General features: G+C 40.4%; 1 protein-coding gene across 2 annotated transcripts in view; it reads left to right on the top strand.

Moving 5' to 3' along the window:
- Positions 1–22,366, top strand: part of DIAPH1 (diaphanous related formin 1) — a 114,789-nt gene that overhangs the window by 47,974 nt on the left and 44,449 nt on the right. For both annotated transcript variants that reach the window (XM_068980820.1, XM_068980819.1), the window contains one exon: positions 7–15. In XM_068980820.1, coding sequence (XP_068836921.1) covers positions 7–15 — 9 coding nt within the window. The remainder of the gene's footprint in view (positions 1–6; positions 16–22,366) is intronic.

Genomic DNA, 22,366 nt, shown 5'->3' with positions numbered 1-22,366 from the left:
CTGCAGCTTCAAAAGGTAAGAGTACTGAAGAGCCATGTAGTTGGGTCTCTTGAATATTAGAGAAAACAGTGAAACAGATGTAAAGGAATTTCTCTTTGAAAATTAAGACTAGAAACGGGACTGATGTCTCTTTTGCTAGTTTTTTTAAGAGTCCAGAAGGACCAGTAACTCTGATGTTAACTGACAAGGACGAAAATTATTTTAACTCAAAGCTACCATATACTTGTTCTTTCTTTGGAAGGTGAGGGACAGCTTAAATAATAATGCGGTTACTTTACATTTGTGTTGTGTTTTACAAATTTGAAAGTTCTTGAACATATTTTACCCTGTTAAGCCTGCAAAGAAACCTTATGAGATAGGCAGGGTGTATGTCATCTCCATTCCATAGTGTTCATAGACTGATTAGTTAAGTAGCTTGCCAAAGGTTTTATGACCAGATCCAGGGATCCTGACTTCTGGTTTGTCTTTTCATATAAATTCTTGCTTTTCATCTTCACCTTCGTATCTTCCCTTTTATTTTAGAAGAGCTGATCTGTTTTGGCCTCTTCTTTCTTCACTTCCTAATTTTTGTGGTTTCATGCTGTTTTGTGATGGGGCATTGTAGTTATTTCCCCAGAGGGATGCAGTATTTGAAAAATACTGTCATGTCTAATGACAGTTCATTTCAGTCGCTCAGTCATGTCCGACTCTTTGCGACCCCATGAATTACAGCACGCCAGGCTTCCCTGTCCATCACCAACTCCCGGAGTTCACTCAGATTCACGTCCATCAAGTCAGTGATGCCATCCAGCCATCTCATCCTCTGTCGTCCCCTTCTCCTCCTGCCCCCAATCCCTCCCAGCATCAAAGTCTTTTCCAGTGAGTCAACTCTTCGCATGAGGTGACCAAAGTACTGGAGTTTCAGCTTTAGCATCAGTCCTTCCAAAGAAATCCCAGGGCTGATCTCCTTCAGAATGGACTGGTTGGATCTCCTTGCAGTCCAAGGGACTCTCAACAGTCTTCTCCTACACCACAGTTCAAAAGCATCAATTCTTCGGCGCTCAGCCTTCTTCACAGTCCAACTCTCACATCCATACATGACGACTGGAAAAACCATAGCCTTGACTAGACGGACCTTAGTCGGCAAAGTAATGTCTCTGCTTTTCAATATGCTATCTAGGTTGGTCATAACTTTTCTTCCAAGGAGTAAGCGTCTTTTAATTTCATGGCTGCATTCACCATCTGCAGTGATTTTGGAGCCCCCAAAAATAAAGTCTGACACTGTTTCCACTGTTTCCCCATCTATTTCCCATGAAGTGATGGGACCGGATGCCATGATCTTCATTGACCGGATGCCATGATCTTCATTTTCTGAATGTTGAGCTTTAAGCCAACTTTTTCACTCTCCTCTTTCACTTTCATCAAGAGGCTTTTTAGTTCCTCTTCACTTTCTGCCATAAGGGTGGTGTCATCTGCATATCTGAGGTTATTGATATTTCTCCTGGCCATCTTGATTCCAGCTTGCACTTCATCCAGCCCAGCGTTTCTCATGATGTACTCTGCATGTAAATTAAATAAGCAGGGTGACAATATAGAGCCTTGACGCACTCCTTTTCCTATTTGGAACCAGTCTGTTGTTCCATGTCCAGTTCTAACTATTGCTTCCTGACCTGCATACAGATTTCTCAAGAGGCAGGTTAGGTGGTTTGGTATTCTCATCTCTCAGAATTTTCCACAGTTTATATTTGTGATCCACACAGTGAAAGGCTTTGGCATAGTCAATAAAGCAGAAATAGATGTTTTTCTGGAACTCTCTTGCTTTTTCCATGATCCAGCGGATGTTGGCAATTTGATCTCTGGTTCCTCTGCGTTTTCTAAAACCAGCTTGAACATCAGGGAGTTCACAGTTCACGTATTGCTGAAGCCTGGCTTGGAGAATTTTGAGCATTACTTTACTAGCATGTGAGATGAGTGCAATTGTGTGGTAGTTTGAGCATTCTTTGGCATTGGCCTTTCTTTGGGATTGGAATGAAAACTGACCTTTTCCAGTCCTGTGGCCACTGCTGAGTTAGAACCTAATAATTTTGTATTTCTATCTTCTACCAGCTTTTTTGTTTATTTAGAGGTTTATTTTGATCCTAGTGATAACAATTGAGTCCAACTTTAGAGCATTCCCCTTCACCAGTCAGAGCATTCCCTTCACCAGTAAATAAGCATTTTTAAAGACAATTACTACCTTTTTCCTTAAGTGATCTGATGATACTAGGCTGCACTTTGTTCTAATAAGAAACCTAATGGAGAGAGTACCCTGGTGCCTAGTGATTAGGATTCGGTGCTTTCACTGCAGAGGCCCAGGTTTGGTCCCTGGTTGGGGCATCATCCCACATGCTACATGGCATACCTCTGTTAATTGTTCAGTCATGGTTTGCTACCCCAGACTGTAGCCTGCCACGCTCCTCTGTCCATGGGATTCTCCAGGCAAGAATACTGGAGTGGGTAGCCATTCACTTCTCTGGGGGAAATTTCTGATCCAGAGATTGAACCCAGGTCTCCTTCCTTGCAGGCAGATTCTTTACCATCTGAGCCACCAGGAAAGCATGGCAGGGCCAAAATAAAAACAAAAACTGAAACAACCCATGCTACTGGCAGCTGTTAGGTATATGTATGTATCTGGGAGTCACAGATCACAGTGCTCAGGCCTGTCTTGCTGCCCTAGCATTCAGGCAAAGGTGCTTTTTCCTCTAAGAGATTTACCACCTTCTGAACTAAAGTTCAGCCCAGAAAATTACTTCCACTCTCTTAGTTAAAAACGCTGTGATAAGGACTTATACTACTCTAGAATATCAACAAAGACTGGTTGACAGTGAAAATCAACATCAAATTTGCTAATTTGTAAGTTCACAGAATCTATCCCTGTATTGGCTTCTGGTGTCACTTTCTTTCTGGTAGCTTCCCTGAGTGCCACTGCAAATGACAGGGTCCTTTTTCCTCCCTGCTCTGTCACCATCCTTCTTTTATTCTGTACATTTGTATTGCTGTTGATTGCAGCAGAGTTTTCTTCAGTTTAGTGGTTTTCCTCAGCGTTACATTCCCACTCTGAATTGGTATATAATGTTTTTTAAATACCTAAGCAAGACTTTATCCCATCTTTTATTATTTTTCAATAGTGTAACCAAACTTCTCAATGTTCCTTTAGTCTCAGTTTCTGCCCTGGAAACTACTTTCTAGTCACTGATGATTCTAACTTCCTGACAGCTTTGGCTTCCCCACTCCCTTAAATTATTCTTAGAAATAGCTGTATCTTAATTTGAAAAGAATAAGTATGAATTAGTCAATTTAGTGTCAGTTTTGATTTTCATGCAGTAATAATCATCAGTAATAGTTTGTTGTTACTTTGACTAAGGACAGTTCTAGCTAGTCTTTAAATATCTTTATAGTTAGGACTTTCAGGTGTTAAATTGTCACCCTGTCTTAATTTCCCAGTCTTTTTTATTAGGAAGCACTAGTGAGGGTAGTCTTGATAATTATTAAAACATGAGCAATTTTCTAAACAGCCTAAATTTTAATCACTTTAAGAAATTCCTGGGAGAGATTTTTTTTTCCTGCCAAATAAGTACTTATAGTTTACCCAACTCTTAACAGTTATCTGCAACACTCCCATGCAATGAAACTTTCCTACTTGTCATCAACCACACTAGATCTCTATGTTTCTAATTATCTTCCAACCCAAAGCAAATACTTCTTCCTTTAAAAATTATTTCTTCTTTGGATTTTCAGTGTTTTACTGACTTTAATTTTTTTTTTCCTTCCACATTTTCTTGCTTTTCTTCCCTTTGACTTACTCTGCAAATCTGTGGTGATGTAAGCAGTATTTGAATGTCAGGGCTGGTTCTAATGTGTGTTTCTCAGGGACAGATAGTTGCTTGACATCCAAGTAGCAGGTGAAGGTGCTGTATGTGGTCCCAGTGCCTCAGCATGCACTGTGATCCAGGGACCTCACCTGCTCTCTGCCTTTCCTGAGCAGAGCCTCCCTTTCTTGGTGTTCTGGTTGGCAAACTTAATACAGACTCTTCCCAGGGAGCCCTTTTCTTGCAGCCTGGCCCCCAGAAAACATTTTAGTGAAAAAGACTAGGATTCTTAGAGTTTAGGTTTTCATCAGGTAAAGAATTTCAAGCTATAGAAACTTCAGAGGTGAGGACTCAGAGGACCTAGAGTCCTCAGTGTGAAGGCAAGGTTTCTGGTTCTTTGAGCATCTCTAGCATGACATTGCAGAACACCTTCATTCTTAATCCTTTTTTCAAGTAGGTAACCAGTTTCAGTAACCAAGTCTCTCATTCACAGTCTTAATATTGATGCTATAATTAAATTATAGGTAAATACTCAGTAGTAGTAGTAGTGTTAGTCACTCAGTTGTGGCTGATTCTTTGTGACCCCATGGACTGTAGCCTGCCAGGCTCCTCTCTGTCCAAGGCATTCTCCAGGCAAGAATACTGGAGTGGGTAGCCATTCCCTGCTCCAGGGGATCTTCCTGACTCAGGTATCAAATCCCAGTCTCCTGCATTGCAGGCAGATTCTTTAGCATCTCAGTCACCGTTACCACTCTATTTCATCTTCCAGATGAAGAAGTAGAGGTATTGGTTAAATAATTTTTTCAAGGCTCTATGGTAAGTGCCAGAGGCAGGATTCAGACTCCAGACTGTGACTCCAAAGTCCTGCTCTAGCCCCCTGCTTTCCAGATGTGTATGTTCCTGCTTTTAAGAGCTTCTGAAGGCTGAGATCCACACGAAAGCTTTGAAGAGGGGGATATGCTGGCTTCTGCTACCACCTCGTTCATCATGGCACCAGTATCCTTGAATTGGAAGTGACTCTTATGAGTACAAAAAAGGAGCAACATTCGATTAGGGAAAGTAAGATATCAGATATTTAGGGTTGAAGAAGAGAAGCCATTTTCTGATTACAGTATATTCAACTCTAGTCAAACTAATCCAGCTGGAGAAAGAAGTACAGCATGCGTGTCTAGTACAGTAGATGTCTTGCTTAGATGATTTCAGCCCAGCAGTTGCCAGTCTTGATGAGGAAGTCATTTGGACACAAGGTTTTCATAATATTACATTGTTTCCTCTCTCACTTGCTAAATACTACTCTTCTGCTGTTTGTTAAGTGTGGCTGTATTCCTCTTACGTTTTAGTGATAACCTGCAACCTCCCATATAGTGACTGGCTCCTCCAGGAATGACCATTAAAGACAACATCCACCTTACTCTTGACATCTGCCTCTTGTAGTCAGAGGTCTCCAGCCATTGCTTCATTAAGGTTCGGGAAGATGTGTGCTGTTTACTAAGAGAAGAGCTGAGAGAGAGGAGTGAGTGAGTGAGTGAATGAAGTCGCTCAGTCGTGTCCGACTCTTTGCGACCCCATGGACTGAAGCCCATCAGGCTCCTCTGTCCATGGGATTCTCTAGGCAAGAATACTGGAGTGGGTTGCCATTTCCTTCTCCAGGGGATTTTCCCGACCCAGGGATCGAACCCAGGTCTCCCACATTGCAGGCAGACGCTTTAACCTCTGAGCCACCAGAGAAGAAAGAGGAAGTGGTCCCCAAATTGATACTACAGAATCCTTTATGCATTTTTCTCTTAAGGATTATTCTTTTGTTTCTGATCTCCTGACTTTCTGTAAATCAGGGATTTACTTAGTTGATTTATTCCTTGACAGAATATTTTGAATTTTTATTTGATAGGCAGTGCTGTAAAACATCTAGTCCTTTTTCACTCTCACTTTCCTTAGGGTGATCAGCAAGGAATCTTTTATCATAGTTTCTTTATTGAATCTACTTCTTGAATTCCTGAGAACATGTTCAGTAGTTAAATTTTATTCTTTTTCATCTTTTCTTCGGGAACATTTTCATCACCGTGGTAGCCTCAGGTCATTATTTGTATAAACAAAGTAACTAATTTTAGTTTTTCATTCTGCTTTTCTTCTAACTCTGACTCTCTCTTGTAGATAATCATGTTCCCATTAAAAGTATAGCCTCTTAAAATGTAGGCTGGTAAGTGAAAACTGATGTTCTGAGTACAGTGATGTTTTTCTTTTTAGGTTTATTTCTTCCAAAAAAACTTCTGGACTTATAAGATCCACAGGCTAATCATCCTTAGTAGGTGTGCGGTGGACAATATGTGGCATCAGCCCTCGCCCTGTTAAAGTGTGAGGTGCATTTCCAGAATAGTGAGCATCAGAACAGTTCAAGTGGTTAGTGACAGTAATGTTGAAAAAGCTCTTAATTTTGAAATTAAGATCCTGACAAAAAACTGAGGATTTCATAAATAACAGTATTCTAATTAGGATTTGACTATGTGAGTCTGGATTCCTAGGTTTGAGTGGTGGGTTTATCTGTCTCTTGCTCTTCCAGAGCCTGCTTGCTTAAGGCTTCAGGCTGTATCAGGTGCCTGTGTTGGAGAAGCAGCCCTTTCCCTAAAGGGATCTCAGGGTCTTTTCCCTGTGAGCCTCTTCTGTCCACTAGGTGGCACCCACCCAGTCGGATCTTTATCAGAAAATCTCCTCGTGAATCTATACAGGCTCTGGAACTTTAACCTCTAGATATAAGGTTTTCTAAAAGCTCATCATGCTCTACCTTACTCAGTGAGTCTTTCAGCAGAAAGGCATCTTGTTTCATGAGTTCCCTACCCTCTCAGGAGTATAGGGTTAGGACCAGAAGTGCCGTTCAAGTGAACATTTGTCTTTTAATTACTAATTTGTCTTGCATTTTGAGCAGGGTCAGACTGTTAGCACAGAGCAGTTGGGAAGTTCTATACTATCAGATAATACTCCCCTGTGATTTAAAGACATAAATCTACCTGTATCACCTAGGGTTAGAAGGACTCCTGCCTGTGGCATAAGTACTACACCTTCTCCGGGTTGTGATTGTCCATCATTGGTAGTGTAAAAGAACCACAGCACATACCCACTGTACTCCAAACCTTGCCGTCACTGTTTGCCGTGAACCCACTGTATCTAATATTGTGTCATCTGTGTTGGTTTATGTCACTCACCACAGGAAGTCGCAGAATCCCAGGCTGTCCTCATCTCTCATACTCGAATCCCTATCAGGTTCTGTGTGTCTCCTATTCTGCCTCCTCCCATCTCATCTGAGCTCTTGACACGCGTCCACTGTGCCCGCTGGAATTCATGGCCCATTGCTAACAGAATCTGCTGTGTCATCAACTTTACTCTGTTGCTCTAACAGCAACTTGGCTTTCCCTGAACACTGCTTTCCCTCTTGCCCTCTCATGTGTTGTTTCGTTCCTCTCATACTCCTCACCCCAGTGTATAGGATCGATGTCCCCTTTGTTCTTCATTGCCACTTTCAGATCAGTCCATCTTTTTCTTCCCTAAAAACCCATAATTTTTAATCTCATTACATGGAATCATAATCACCCAGTTTCTCTCTTTGCTGTCATCTACTAACACCCCAAGTTATTCCTCCTCTGCAGTACTCCAGGACTCCTTCTGTCTTAATTCTTAGCAGTTTCTATACAGAAGGGTCATGACCTTGTCAATATTCTGGCCTCACATTTCCTTACATTCTTCTTTTCCAGTGATCTGTACTCCACACCATCTCACCCATCTGAATTACACCATCATCACCAGAACTGCAGCCCCTCTGCAATCTCAATTTCAAACTACCTACCTTCTTTTTCTTGTTTTGCTTGTGTAAGATACAATTCATGTCCCAAAATATGTATATGTATCCATCAGTGTAGTAAAAACTAGATAGAAAGCTAAGTGAAGAGAGATTGAACCACAGGAACAGCATAAAATAAAATGCTGAAGTAGTTTAGTTTTAGAGAACCCAAGATAAGGTCCCCAAATTAAAAACAGGGTTCTGTGGGTATAAGTTTAGAAACAGAAAAAGGATGAGAGGGTGTTTTGTAATAGCATCACCTTCCATCTTTTTACCTCACTGTCTTTGGTACCCTAACCCCAGCAATCTTCCAACCCCACTAGGAAAGAAAGTGAAAGTAAAGTCACTCAGTCGTTTCCTACTCTTTGTGACCCCGTGGACTGTAGCCTATACCATGCTCTTCCTTCCATGGGCTTTTCCAGGCAAGAGTACTAGAGAGGGTTGTCATTTCCTTCTCCAGAGGATCTTCCCGACCCAGGCATCGAACCCTGCTCTGAGCCACCAGGGAAGTCCTGAACCCACTAGGAAGCCACTTCATTTATCCTTCTTTTTTCACCATCCCTCACCTCCTCAGGTAAAATTATCATCAAAATTATAATAATCCTTCCCTCTTTCTCTCATTTCATCATGCTTGGTTGGTAGGTTCACAGTCCTGGTTGATTCCGTCTATCCGTCTTGCACCTGCAGCTGTGCAAGCAAACACGCTGGAGACACAACCTGCTCTCCTTGGTACGCTTTACTCGCCTGGCTCTCAGGACGCACAGTCTCTCTCCTGCCTCACTGGCTGTTCTTTTTCCTGCCTCTCCTCTGCTCGGTTTGCAGTGTTGCTTGGCCTTACTAGGCCATCAGATATTAAACATTTCTAGTCCATTCAGTTCCCTACTCTCCTACTTCACTGAAAAAATTGAAACAGTCAGAAGTTGTTACACAGACTTCTACCATTCCTTTAACCTACTTTCTGTGTCTTCCTCTGTGACTGTGTTCCTGTCTAAAGCCAGTTTCTGGTCTAACATCATATCCTCACTTCAACACACTGAAAGTATAAATTCTCCTTCTCACCTCTCAGCGTGACCAGGATACTTTTCATATGTATATGTTATTCTAATAAAGGAATAGGCAAAATTCTTCTTTAGTTCAGAGAAGAAAATGTGGGAACTTTTCAAATAGAACCTTACTGGAAAATTAAGGGGCAGAGGAATTAAAAGATAACATTATAGAAATATGAGGGAATATACATATTTTTAATGAGATGTGTATGATCCCATTTGGTATATACTACTCTCTATTTTGCGTGACGTTTCAGCATCTCTTGATATCATTAGATACAGATCTACTTCATTATTTTTCTTTTTTTAAATTTAAGTATAAGTTGATTTACAATGCTGTGTTTCTGGTCTACAGCAAAGTGATTCAGTTATACATATATATATTTTTTCATATTCTACCTCATTTCTAAAGGATGGTTGAATTCTGTCAAAATAATACAAGATGATCCTTTATTGAGAATTTAAATTACTAATTTTTATATAGCAGGCAATGCTGCTAGAAACATTTTCTATTTATCCCTGCATACTTGTATTTCTGCATAGTAAATTATTAAAAATAAAATTTCTGGACTCAAATTACTTGGTGTAGAATTGTACCATTTATACTTCCTTCCAAACTGGCTAATTTCTGATGAGGCAAAAATGTTACCTTGTTATCTGATCACTAATGAGATTGAACCAAGGGTTATCCTTCCTACCTTGACTCTTTTCTCACCTGTAAAATGAGATAAAGATACCTTTCAGTTCTAAACTTATGGTTCTCATACTGTACTTTTCTTTTTTTCTTGGATAAGCTTTCTTTGGTGCTATCTGTCTACATCTCACTCTTGTTTTGACAGCCTTTCAGTTTCTTGTGTTGGTTTGCTTGTTTTGTCCTGAGTGATGCTTCTTATTCCATACAGTGGGGCCAGGTGTTAGGAGTTGCTCCTTGCTTACAACAGGTATTTGGGGATAGAGAGCTAAAGTGGTGTAAAACTTTAACTCTTATGCATGAAGGCTGCTGATACAGATTCCACAGAAGACTTACTTGTGGAGATTTGAGGAAGGATGTCATCAGATAAAGCTAATTAACTTTAATTCCTTTTAAACTAGAGGAATTTGATGTTTTATTTGCAGTGTGCGCTTCTCCTTTTTCGCCACCAGATGGCACATGGAGCTCTTCTATTTTAGCTGTGTCATTGTTACGTCTGGTAGTGATGCAGTCACGTTAGAGAGCGGCAACCTCTGTTGTATTCAAATATGCTCTGCCTGGTATGCTGCCCTCTACCGGTCAGGAAATTCACTTGGAGGACTGTAAGTAAAAATGAAGACAGGAAGCTGTAGCTTGCCCTTTAAGAAAAGGATCTTGTCACATTGCCGCTTATATTCCTGGAGGAGCAATGTTACTGTTCTCTGGGGACCCAGAGGCTGGAGAATGTTTTTGGTTTTGTTTTCGTTTTAGTCTGATAGCTTCATGAAAACAGCCTTCCTTTCAAAGACTTAAAGAAAGGCTTATATTGATATTTTACCATTTTGGTAGTTCATTATATGTATATATTTGTAATCCCATCATACACACATTCATAATATCATCTTTGTCTCAGTTTCTACTGAATAGGTACTTCAAGCACGTAATAGAATTACCCCCTGATTATTTACTGATCATTTCCCAGAGATACTGTACTGAATTAATTTCCTTCAGGGAATTCCCCTAGTTTGCCTTGGGCAGAATTTGCTGGTGCAAAAAGGTTTTTGTATATAGTCAACCCTTCTGTCATTTATTAACTTCTGATTATCTTAAAATAATCCCAGTGTTAAAGCTTCTCTCTAGCTATTCAGACTGCAACTGTAGCTTTTAAACTCAAGGTCCCATCTCCCATTGCCTACAGATTCCAGATTTGATTTCTGACAAAATGTCCTTTTGTATGGTGCTGTCTGAGACTTAAACCATCCTGTATGGGATGAGTATTGCTTCAGCTCCTATCATCTTAGTGCAGTTAGTCCCTATCTTTAAATATCTGTTTCTCCCAGTAATTCCCAAACTTGAGTGCACATAAGGATTACGTGAGGAGGTAAATACCTGGGCTCTATACCTCCAGAGATTCTGAGTTACAGGGACTGTAGAAGGGTATGTCTTTAACAAGCTCCTCATATAATTTTGTTATAGATACATTAATATGGCACAATCCGTTACCTCAGTGTTTATTTCTTTTTCCATTTTCTGCTCACTGTCTTCCATTCTCTGCCATAGTCTGAAAGCTGCCTTTTACTTTTTCTGGTAATAACATTTTTGATGTCTCTGTCAGAGTGAATATTGTACAATTATCCCTGTTTTTATGGAGGTCATGCAGATCAGTTAGGAAACAATATGACATTTTCTATTAACTGCTACCACACTTGCTTTTACAGACTTCTTTTCTTGCCATCTTCCCAGCCAGATCTCAGCAGGCATCTTAGAAGGGAAGGTTCTCAGGAAGTTCTCTGGAGTCAGTGAAGTAGCTGGAAGTACTGAGAAACTGACTGGCCTGGAGAGGGTGGATGGAGGGCAGGTGGTGAGAGCTCTCTCAGGCCCACACGACAGATGGAGTTGTGAGGGACTGGAAGGGATCCAGGTCATGATGGAAGGATGTTGCGTCTGACTGGAAATAACTCTTACTCACGTTTGGTTATTCTCTCACCATGCACACCTGGAGTCGGTAGAGATTAGAGATGTGTTTAGTAAAAGGAACAGGGTCTCAGGGAAGTGTCAGAGCAGAGCTGGGCTTTGGGCGGGTTTTGCAGAAGAGCGATTGGTGCTCCTGGGCTCCTTACTGGAGCCTGGCACTGGTGCCTCAAGGGAAAAGCACTGTTCTGAGGATCCCTTATAGTCCTTGGGAGTCATTGGGTCTGAACTTGGTTTTCTGCTGGTAGGAGACAAATGTCCCTCCAAACATAAGGACATACTAGTTTTCAGGGAGTACCAAGGGTATCTTCACTATAGAATGTTTCTTCTGGGGCTTTTATTTCTGCTTTTGTATTACCTCATTTTCTATGCAAACAATATAGGTACTTCAGAAGTCAAGATGATATTTTTAAAAGTCTCATTCCCTTCCTAGTATTCATCCATCTCAACCTTTCTCTGTCCCTGGCTGAGGTGCACAGCTTGTGGGATCCTAGTTGTCTGAGCAGGGATTGAAACTGGGCCATGGCAGTGAAAGCACTGAGTCCTGACCTCTGGACTGCCAGGGAACTCCCGAGAAGTAGCCATTTTATTAGTTTCTTTCAGTGGTTTTGAAAACTGCCTTTGTAGCACATACTAATACAGATTTTTATCTTCTCTGCCTTTACCAAAAGTGCTATCTGTACTCTTCTATGCCTTGCTCCTGTATCCTGGAGATTTTTCTTATTAGTACGTAGAGATCTTTCTCATTTTAAAAAATTGTAAATTTAAAACTTTTTAGTTGTCACTTTTATAATAAAACACTACAATAAGACAGAAATATGTACAGTAATGAAATACTCCATCCGTTTTTGGAACAGTCCCTGCAGTAACCCTTTTGATCTCACTGCATCTTAGTGTGCACATGTGCTATTTTCTTCTCCCTGCTTTTCTTGCCTAACTTCATATAACAACCGAACAGTTAGTTACCCACACCAACTCTGAAGACACAACAGTTCATATTACAGCCTTACAGCCAATATGGTGTGGGGAAGAGAGACTTGAGAATTTCTGCTAAGGGCCCTCCAGACCTCTGGCTGCTTCACTGGAGCAGGAGCAGAGCTTTGTGTCACTACCCATGAAAGGGCATGGCCTTCCTATGTAGTTTTTGTTCTGGAGAAAATTCCTATAGAGCTTAATACCCTGTAACTGTCCCATTTTATGACTCTGGCCCATTGCCTTTGGAGCAACATGGAAGAATGCTCATGATAGAGTGTTACGTGGGAAAAAGCAGGAAACAGTCATATACAACCCTTATTGCAATTGTGTTTTACAGGGAAAAAAATGCAGAAATAAAAGTCTGAAAGGAAATGTATCAGAATATTGTAATAGATTTTGTTAGGGTGCTGGGTTTTTTTCACTTAAACTTTTCTATACTATGGTCAACTTATTTTTATAATAGGAGACAAAAGGGTTAAAAAGGAAATTTGCTAGTGGCCAGGATGTGTGAAAATGAGGTTTCTAGAAGTATTTGGACCTAATAAATGAATCCCTGCAAAGACATTGGAGCTCTATTATCCAGTTCTGTGAAGCAGGTAACAGCATCTTTTACTTCATTCTCCCTAGTAATCCTAGCCTGCTTCTCTTTGAAAAGTCAGACTACAACTTTTAAAAGACTGTTCTTTTGTGCACCCTCCTGGGTAAGGGAACCCCAGAACCCCAGTCAACAGAAGGGCATTGGTAGCCCCTCATCTACAAGATGGAATGGCCATTCTTCTCTCCTAATCCCACAGTGATTCCAGCTCTGTTCTAAAAGTCACGATTTGTTTTCTCTTGGGTCTGTTAGATGAGAAGATTAGACACTCTTCTGTCTGCCTGTCTGTGTGTTTAAATTTCTTCTTTGCAAGAAAAACTGCTCAAATCCTTCCAAATCTCCCTTTTCCTATTCCGCTTGCTTTCCTCTTGCTCTGCTTGCATTTTTCTTTTCAGCCACGGGGTGTGCGCAGTTGAGCCATTTTGGCTCAGGTTCCATATTGTGAGGTCAGAAACCAGGGATTGGAGGAGACCATCAGGTGACTTTCTGTAACTGATGACGGCCCTGTCCTCATCTCCACCCCTTCTCCCCCCTCGTCCCCACCCTATCCTGGCTTCCACCTTAGGAACAAAGAAAGGAAAAAAACAGCAGTGTGACGAAAACCAGCAGCTGCATCTGCAGATTCAGGCTGGGGGCTGGGTGTTCATTCCATCTGTTCTATTTGTTATGCTTTTATCCCGTTACTTCCCCTCCCAAAACCCAAAATAAAATGGAGGCTATTTCTAGGATCCTTTGTTACAGAGAATGGCTTAGAAGTCTGCAGTTTACTCTGTATTTAGGTTGAGGGCAGCGGTAAGAGGGGGTGAGGCTGGGCAAAGACTAAAACTGCTCCCAGCACCTAGAAAAAGATGAAGCTATCTTATCTTCTCATTCCATTTTATCCCAGAATATGTATTTAATGTCAGATACTGTGACAGAGGCTTATCACCTATTCTTTCTGATTATTGAAACAATGCTGCCAAATAGGTATCATCTTCATTTTATAACTGACAGATATGACTATGTCCTTTGTTTACTGAGAGCTCATAGCAAGTAAATACCAAGCCAGAATTTTACCCCAGGTCTTTTGTGCTCTGAAATTTAGCATTACTGACAGGAGGGGCAAGAAGGCAGGAATGTTAGAAAAGGCTGATGTACCCTCTGCTGGGCACCATCCTGGCCCTGTGCCAGTGCTCTTCACCTTTCGTCAGTGACCAGTGTCCTGATCTCTTTAACAAATGACTCTCAAGAGAGAAAAGGAGATGGAAGGGAACATACAAGTTAAAAGAGAATATAAAAATATGTCAACCCCTTATTTAGATCCTGATTCATTTTTTTTAAGAAAGGAGAAGTCTTTATTCCTAGTACCTTAATTTGATGCCTTTTCTCCTGCCCTCTCACCCTCCTGTTTCCTTGCATAAACCTGTCCTACTCTTTTGCTGACTTGCTTGGGACAGTGCCCGTCCTTCTAGCCCCTGCCCAGCGACATCTCTGAAGCTGGTCTGGTTGTTAGCACACCCTTACTGAGTCACTGTCCTGGGTGTGCTGGGAAAGTATCTGTGAGAAGCTCAATGGCTGTATTATTGTCTGAATTAGCAGATTGCTTGTAAAGTGCCCAGATTCTGAACACTGCTTTTCTGCCACCCTTCCACACTTCTGTCTGGCCTTGTTCTTGACGTTCAGGTTTATCCATTTCTGCGAGTTTGCTCCATTCTTCTTTACAGCTTGCACATCTGTTACTGTCCAGTTCTGTGTGATTTTGCAGATGGATATTTGTTTTGGCTAAGAGGTCAGTGATAGAAATCTGGTTACCTTTGGGCAGGGATAAACAGCTGTTCAACTGGCATGCTGTTTATCTGTCTCCCCACTATCCTCCCCACAGTGGTGTATACCTTTGAGTGACTTTGAGGGTGCTCAGTTTCCCTCCTATCACAGTGAAGGGGAATATAAAGTGGAAATCCTGGTCATGGGCACCTTACATTAGCACATGGTAGGCTTCTCTTGCTGTGTCCTCTTCCCAGAATCAAAGAGTTCTTGTAAAGCTGAAGGGACATAGTTTGTTGTATGCCAGGTAGACTTGGTGAGTCCATAGCTATGTTATTCTCACAGAAAGCCTGTTATTATTTCCTAGAGATCTAACACAGAATTCTAATCTTTCAGATATGCTGGAGAGACATACGCCTCTTCTATAAAGACCCAATTTTTTTTAGAGAGAACTGCAGTGGTACCAGAGTCCATTTTTTTTTTTAAATCTTGCTATTATGAGTCTGTGCTCATGTGTGTTGTATGTATTGCTGTTATCTCACTTTATGGACATCGGATAAACTCACATGTTTGTGCTGCCTCATTTAAGTAGTGAAAACCATTGGTGCCTTGGATCCATGGATTTCTCAACATACTTCTGCTTTTTCCATCTTTCTCATGTGCTTTTAGTCATAAAGTATTCAGTTTACTCAAAGGAGCTGTAGCATGAGATTAATGGAGGGTGTTCCCTGTAGAATAGGGACAGATGCCTCAGGCTTCATCCTGGACAGAGCATGTAGTGCGTGGTCCTGAGTCAGTGAGTGAGAATTAAGGATAGGTGGAGCTGTTTTATGCATCAGCCTGGATCTTTCACCCCTTCAGGGGTAACTGGCTTTAGAGCCAGTCTTGTCTTCTCAGCAGTATTTCCCCCAGATCCTTCTTCCTACCCCTCTTAGTCACTCCCACCTGCGACTCTTAGGAACTTAGCTGCCAGGATGTCAGGCAACTCACCACTCCTCTGTTTCCTGTTTGTGGTCTTCACTAAGAGAAGTCCACAGCAGGAATTCCTGGGGAAGTGATGGCTATCGTTGGACTCAGGGGGCCATTAGCTCATCCTGAAGTTGGGGAATACTGCATGGAGACGGACCTCCCTTCTGTTCTGAGGGCTCTTAGGAACCGTTATTAATCATAACCAAATAACAACTGGGACTTGGGCTGCTGACCTTGTGCCTTGACTCTGCTTTGTCTTTAGAAACTGAGAATTATTTTCCCTTCTTAGCCTCAATTTCTACTCTCCAAAATTTAGAATTCAATATAGATATCAAGATTCATGACAAAATTATCTTGGACTCTGTAGGATTGATTGTTTTGACATATGCAAAAATAGTGATAAAAGAAAAATAGGGTCCCTGTATTGGACAGCAGGGGGTGCCCTTTCCCTTCGCTTTATGGCCTGGCACTCCCTGCTGCATTCAGCCATTTTAGACAGATTGTTTTTGCTCCCAGCTAACTCCATTTTGTGTTTGTGACGCAGAAAAAAAAAAAGAATTCTGCAAGGGAGGAGCCTGGCTGGGGGATGGAGGGAGGCAGGCTGAGGCAGGGCTTCAGATCTTTACTCAGCACTTGTTCATCAGGGACTTACCTTGCTGCAGGCTGCCTGCATGCTGAGCAATAGATGCTGCAAGTCCCTGCCAGCTGAGCAAAGAACAGAGTGGTGCCTGGCTGCTGGACATCAACTAGCCATGGCAGGGTGCTGGTTTTGAGATGGCAGGCAGTACATCGCCTTTGGCTTATCAAGAATCTTAAGCCTGGGTTTCAGTGGTTTTACTGCAGAGATGTTTAGGCTGGGTATCCTCAATTAAAGAATCAGCTAAGAAGAAAAGATACCCTTTTTGCTCACTTGTCTGAGGAGAATCAGATTCTCTGGTGACTCTAGAGAACAGTCTGACTTTAAAAAAAAACAAAACACTTATTTTTGAAAATGTAACCCCTCTCCCCACATGTGTGTGGTACATATGTACACATGTGTGTACACACACACATATGAAGAGAATAGTATGAATGCCTGTCTCCATCACCCAGTTTAAAAACTTAACTCATGGCTAGTCTTGGTTCATGTTCCTGCATCAGCCTCCTCCTCACCACTCCAGTTATTCTAAAGCGTATTCTCATTAGTCATATCATTTAATATCCTTAGTTGAGAATGTGTATCAAAAAATAAGGACTTTTTAAGAAAGAGAATTGTATTTTCACATCTGAAAAATTCTCTAATTAATCAACACATATCCACTCAGTGTTCTTAAAGTAGTATTTTTTTTAAGTTTGTTCATCTGAACCAAAGCCAGACAAAATCTATATTGCAATTTGTTGGTGTCTCTAGATTGCCTCTCTAGCTGGCTTTGTCTGTTTTCTCGTCTTGCAGTGTGTATATGGACTTCATTTCTTAAGGAGTGAGGGAGGCTCCCTCAGACTGGGACTGAGGAGGTTCAGAGCCAGATGTGTCTTCCTCACACAGCAGAGCCTCCCATCGTTTGGATTTCCCCAGAGGTGCTGGCCGAGGAAGTGAAGGTGCAGTGCTCTGCAGCCCACATAGGGAGAGGGGTGGAGGCTTTTACTAGGACAGCGGCTTGTGACTCCTGACATGATAGTCTGTTACCTACCCAAAGTCTTCAGAAAAGTTCATAGGTTGCTCTCAACAGAGAACATGGTCGAAGTGGACCATGCTCTTTCTGGGGAATTAAAGGGGAGGTTTTATGCTTTGGGACACCAAATTTACTTGCTCTGTAATAGCTGCATCCCTTTGGTGATCCCAGGTCACTTTATTTCCCAGACACTTCCTTTTTACTTCATTGTAGCCTTTCTCCCTGATCAGACTTAATTAGTTAGAAATACTTCATAGACTGCTCTACAGAAAGAAAAAAATGCTGTTGTGTGGGGGATGGGCACGTGTGAAAATTCTTCTGCAGCTTCAGGATTAAAGCATCCCCATGACCTTGTCAGAGATAACCAAGAGACGGGCCTAGATGCAGATGATGAGATGAAAGCTCTTGACTCCTGATGCTCTTTTTCCCCTCTTGGAAATGGGTCAGTGACTCTGACTTTCAGCAGCTACAGCAGGCAGTCTGTTCCCTTGCTTTGGGCAAGAGCACAGGTTACAGAAGGGACACTTCAAGAGCTGACTTCTTGGCAGGGCTGGCAGGGCACTCAAAAAGTCTGGTCCTTGGAGACCAGGTTGGCTGAGTGCCTGGTTTGGAAGCTGTAGTACCCATTAGCCAAAGTGCTAAGAATCTTCTAGAGGTCAAGGTTGCAGCAGCTCAAAACACAGACCCTGGCACTAACACACTGTCTCCTGGAGTCTCCTGAGTGATAAAGGGTGTCTCTTCTGCTATTGTCAGCAGAGAAGCACATCCATTTGCAAATAAGATTCTTCTCTTTCCCTCTCTGCTAAAGTGCTGTCTGTATCCATTTCTGTGTTTGTCCCACATGAATTTTACACAATTCTCTAAATTGAAATTAGCTTTTGATGTCATTTTTCGTTTGAGACATGAGGACTTTGTTCTAGGTTTCCCATCCTTGATGTGGCAAAAATAGGGGCTGGAGTCACTGAGAAGGTTGTATGATACTGTCATGCTTGTACCCTAAATTAATGCATCATTCCTATAACAGTGCTGAGAAGGCAACTAATTGGAGTATTCGATAGGTTTTACACTTTGACTGTATCTTTCCTGTTCGTTGTCAGTGGATCTCTACCTCTCCCAGTCCAGTGTCAAAGCCAGACCAGGGCCAGCTATCCAAGGATGTGAAAATGTTATAGGTGGTGTCCAGACCCATGCTTTTCTAGCGTTTTCCACAGTTCCCTGGTGGATGACAGTTTTAAACATTAAGACATTTACATTGTCTCAGTACATTAACAAATGGAACCGTTTTAATTTGTCTACATTCCTCTGTAGTCTTTGCTCACACTGTATATATATGTTTATATTGTTTTAATTAGAAGTGTGTGTGTCTGTCTGTTTCTCTAGCTTGAAGTGTATAGATCATACATGTATGGGTTAATGAATTTTCACAAAATTAAAAATGAAATTTTAATCTGTGTAATTGACACCTAGTCAAGAAACAGAATGTTACTAAGACTTGGGAAACTCATCTTACCCATTTCCAGCTACAAATGATACCTTACTCCTCCCTCCTTGACTCAGAGTAACCACCACCCTGACTCCTCACAGCATAGATGCCTTTTAGCTGGCTCTTGTTAGCCGCAACCTATTTAGTAATGTTTTTAGTGTTTGCTCATTCTTACAGTACACATTAATAAGTGCCTTCAGAATTTCTAAGTCATAACACTTTGAAGCACGTATATAACCAGAGTTCAGTATTTGGTTACATCAAGCCTATTTGATTATTTTTATTAGGTAATTCTCAAATTCATCTTATTCCTGTCTCCATCCCTACTATAACCTTGGGTCATACTTTATTTCTTACCTGAATATTAAACCCCTCTTTTAAAAAATATTTTATCAGTCTCATTGACAATCTTCTGTATTGTATAGTAATATCTATTTAAATACTGTGCTTTTCCTCTGTTTTTTAGTAAACTGAAGACTTTTATCTGTTGCCTCCCTATTAGGAAAATGAGAATTTAATAGTTATATTACTACCCTTCCCTCTCCACCAACTTATCATTATCTAATTTTTATATCTTCTTTCATATTTTAATTTTTTATTATTAAATATAACAAAAATATAGAAAGCTACATAAAACAGATGTGCAACTTAATGAATTATTATAAGGTCAATACCCTTGAAATGCCACATGTCAGAAGATAGGAACTTTCCAGGAAGCTCCTAGGAAAATTCATTTACCTCTTCCCTCTGAAAGAAACCATAATCCCAATAATATGTATGGTCTTTCTTTTTTTTTTTAAGTTTTATCACCCAAGTTTATATTCCTAAACACTGTAGTTTAGTTTTATCCTTTTTTTAAAAAATATCTTCATCTCTTAAATCTTAGTGGGTTTTCCTCTTTCTCTTCTTTCCCCCTTGAAATTCATTCATTGTAAAAAACTGTATCATTTGTGCTGTAGTGTTTACCATAATAGCAGCTTTGCGATTGTATTCCCATAGTATAGTGTATAGTTTCTGTCCCCTGTATTTGCTGTAAATTAGCAGTTGGATCTAGAAGCTTAGTCAGAACCAGACTCCATTTGTTTGTTTTTCACCAAAACTTCTTTGTAATAGGTGTTAGGTTTCTCTTCAGAAGGCACATAATCTGTGGCTCTCCCTTCTGTGATGTTAGGGCTGCTGATTCTTGGTACATAGATCTGTTTGTTCATTAGGATTGCAAAATAGTGCTGTTCCAATACAAAATAAATTCTTTGTATAGCCTAGATATTGGTCCTCTGTCACAAACATCTTCTCTGACTTTGTGGCTTTTCTCCTTTTTTTTGAACAGTGTCTTAATGAAAGTTCTTTATATGAAGTGCTTAGATTTACCAGTCTTTTCCTTTATGAGTAATGTGTGCTGTGTCTTGTTTAAGAAATCCTTTAGTCATCAAGATAATTAATCCTGTAGTTTTTCCTTTCACATTGAGGTTTTTAATTGATTTGTGTTTGATTCATTTGCAATGGGTACAATTTCTTTTTTTATATGGACCCTTAGCTCCAGTCCCATTAATTGGGATATCTGACATGCTCAGTTAGTTCAGTTCAGTTCAGTCGCTCAGTCGTGTCCAACTCTTTGCGACCCCATGAATCACAGCACGCCAGGCCTCCCTGTCCATCACCAACTCCCAGAGCTCACCCAAACTCATATGCATCGAGTTGGTGATGCCATCCAGCCATCTCATCCTCTGTCGTCCCCTTCTCCTCCTGCCCCCAATCCCTCCCAGCATCAGGGTCTTTTCCAATGAGTCAACTCTTCGCATAGGTGGCCAAAGTATTGGAGTTTCAGCCTTCCAATGAACACCCAGGACTGATCTCCTTTGGACATGCTCAGTGTGTTATATAGCAAGTGCCTTTTATGCCTAGGTCTGTTTTCTGAACTGTGCTCTCCTTCTGGTTGATCATTTTGTTTATTCCAATGCCAGTACCATACAATCTTGATTATTATGGTTCTATAAAATGTGTTATTAATCTCCTATCTTTTGCTGCTTTTCCAAGAATGTACAAGCTCTTTTTTAGAATCATCTTGTCAACTTAAAAAAAGAAACCTGTTGAGATTTTTATTCTACTGACTATATAAATCAATCTAGGAAGAATTGGCATCTTGTTATCAAGTCTTTTAATCTATGAATCTTAAAGTCTACATTCACTTGTCATTTTAAATGTTTTTCAGTAAAGCTATATTATTTCTGTATAGAGGTCTTACACAACTTTTATTAAATTTATTCCTAAGTGCTTCATATTTTTATATGGTATCTAAAGTTTCTTTATCTGTAGATTCTTTTGGAGCTTCCCTGGTAGCTCAGGCAGGCAGTAAAGAATCTGCCTGCAGTGCAGGAGCCCATGGTATGATCCCTGGGTCGGGAAGATCCCCTGGAGAAGGAAATGGCCTCCCACTCCAGTATTCTTGCCTGGAAAATCCCATGGACAGAGGAGCCTGGGACAGAGGCTACACTTCATGGGGGTCGCAAAGAGTCAGATACAACTTAGCAACTAAATAACAACAAAATCATTATCTTAAGATGAGAGTGTTATTTCTTCCTTTCTAATTCTTAAGATTGTTTTTTCTTGCCTTACTGCACTGAATCAGACTACACACCAGACACCTCACTGTTTTTGAGTGAAGTGATAGATAACGTTGAATATTCTTGTCTTACTCCTGATCTCAAAGACAAAGTTTTCAACATTTTACCTGTAGGCATGGTTTTTGCTTTCAACTTTCAGTAAATACTCTGTCATATTGAGGAAGTTATCTTGTATTCCTTGTTTGCTGAACATATTTATCGTGAATGGGTATTGAATTTGATCAAATGCTTTTTTATACTGTTAGGATTATCACATAATTTTCTCTTTCAGTGTGTAATTGTGGTGAAGCATAATAATTGGTTTCTGTTAACACTAATCTTGCATTCCTAAAATAAATCCAATTTGGGCATTATTTATTATCCTTTTTATTTTATATTGCTTAGTTCAGTTTGCTGGTATTTTACAAATTTTGTACCTAGGTTTATGAGTAAAAGTAACCTATGATTTTTTCTTCTTTCACATTTTGCTATTAAAGATTATGCTAACCTCATAGTGTGAGTTGAGGAATACTTCCTTTTTCTAAACTATGGAAGAATTTTTACATAAGATTAGGGGAATTATTTATTCCTTGACTCTGAAGTAATCAGCTGGCAAAGTCATCTAGTCTCCTAGGAAATGTTGACTACCAATTTAATATCGTTCATAGTTACAAAGACTGATCAGGTTTTCTCTTGTAGAGTCAGTTTTGGTAAGTTACGTTTTTCTAGGAATTTGTCCATTTCATCTAAATTCTCACATACATTTTGTATGAAATTATTCATTATAATATGCAAAGCATATTTAATTCAGTTCTCTTTTTATTTTATTTTTTTGTTGTTGTTCCTGATGTTGAGTGCCTAATTGCTCTCTCATTTTTAAATACTGATCAGTCTCACCAGAGATTTTTAAAATTTTCTTAAAAAAACAAAGAACTGCTGACTTTGTTAATCTCTGTGATCATTAATTTCTGCTTTTACCTTTATTTTCTTTAAAAAGTTTTCTTTA

The sequence above is a fragment of the Capricornis sumatraensis genome, chromosome 9 (assembly GCF_032405125.1).
Source record: "Capricornis sumatraensis isolate serow.1 chromosome 9, serow.2, whole genome shotgun sequence".
In the NCBI taxonomy this organism is placed as follows: domain Eukaryota; kingdom Metazoa; phylum Chordata; class Mammalia; order Artiodactyla; family Bovidae; genus Capricornis; species Capricornis sumatraensis.
This window is presented reverse-complemented; position numbering and strand designations above follow the sequence as displayed.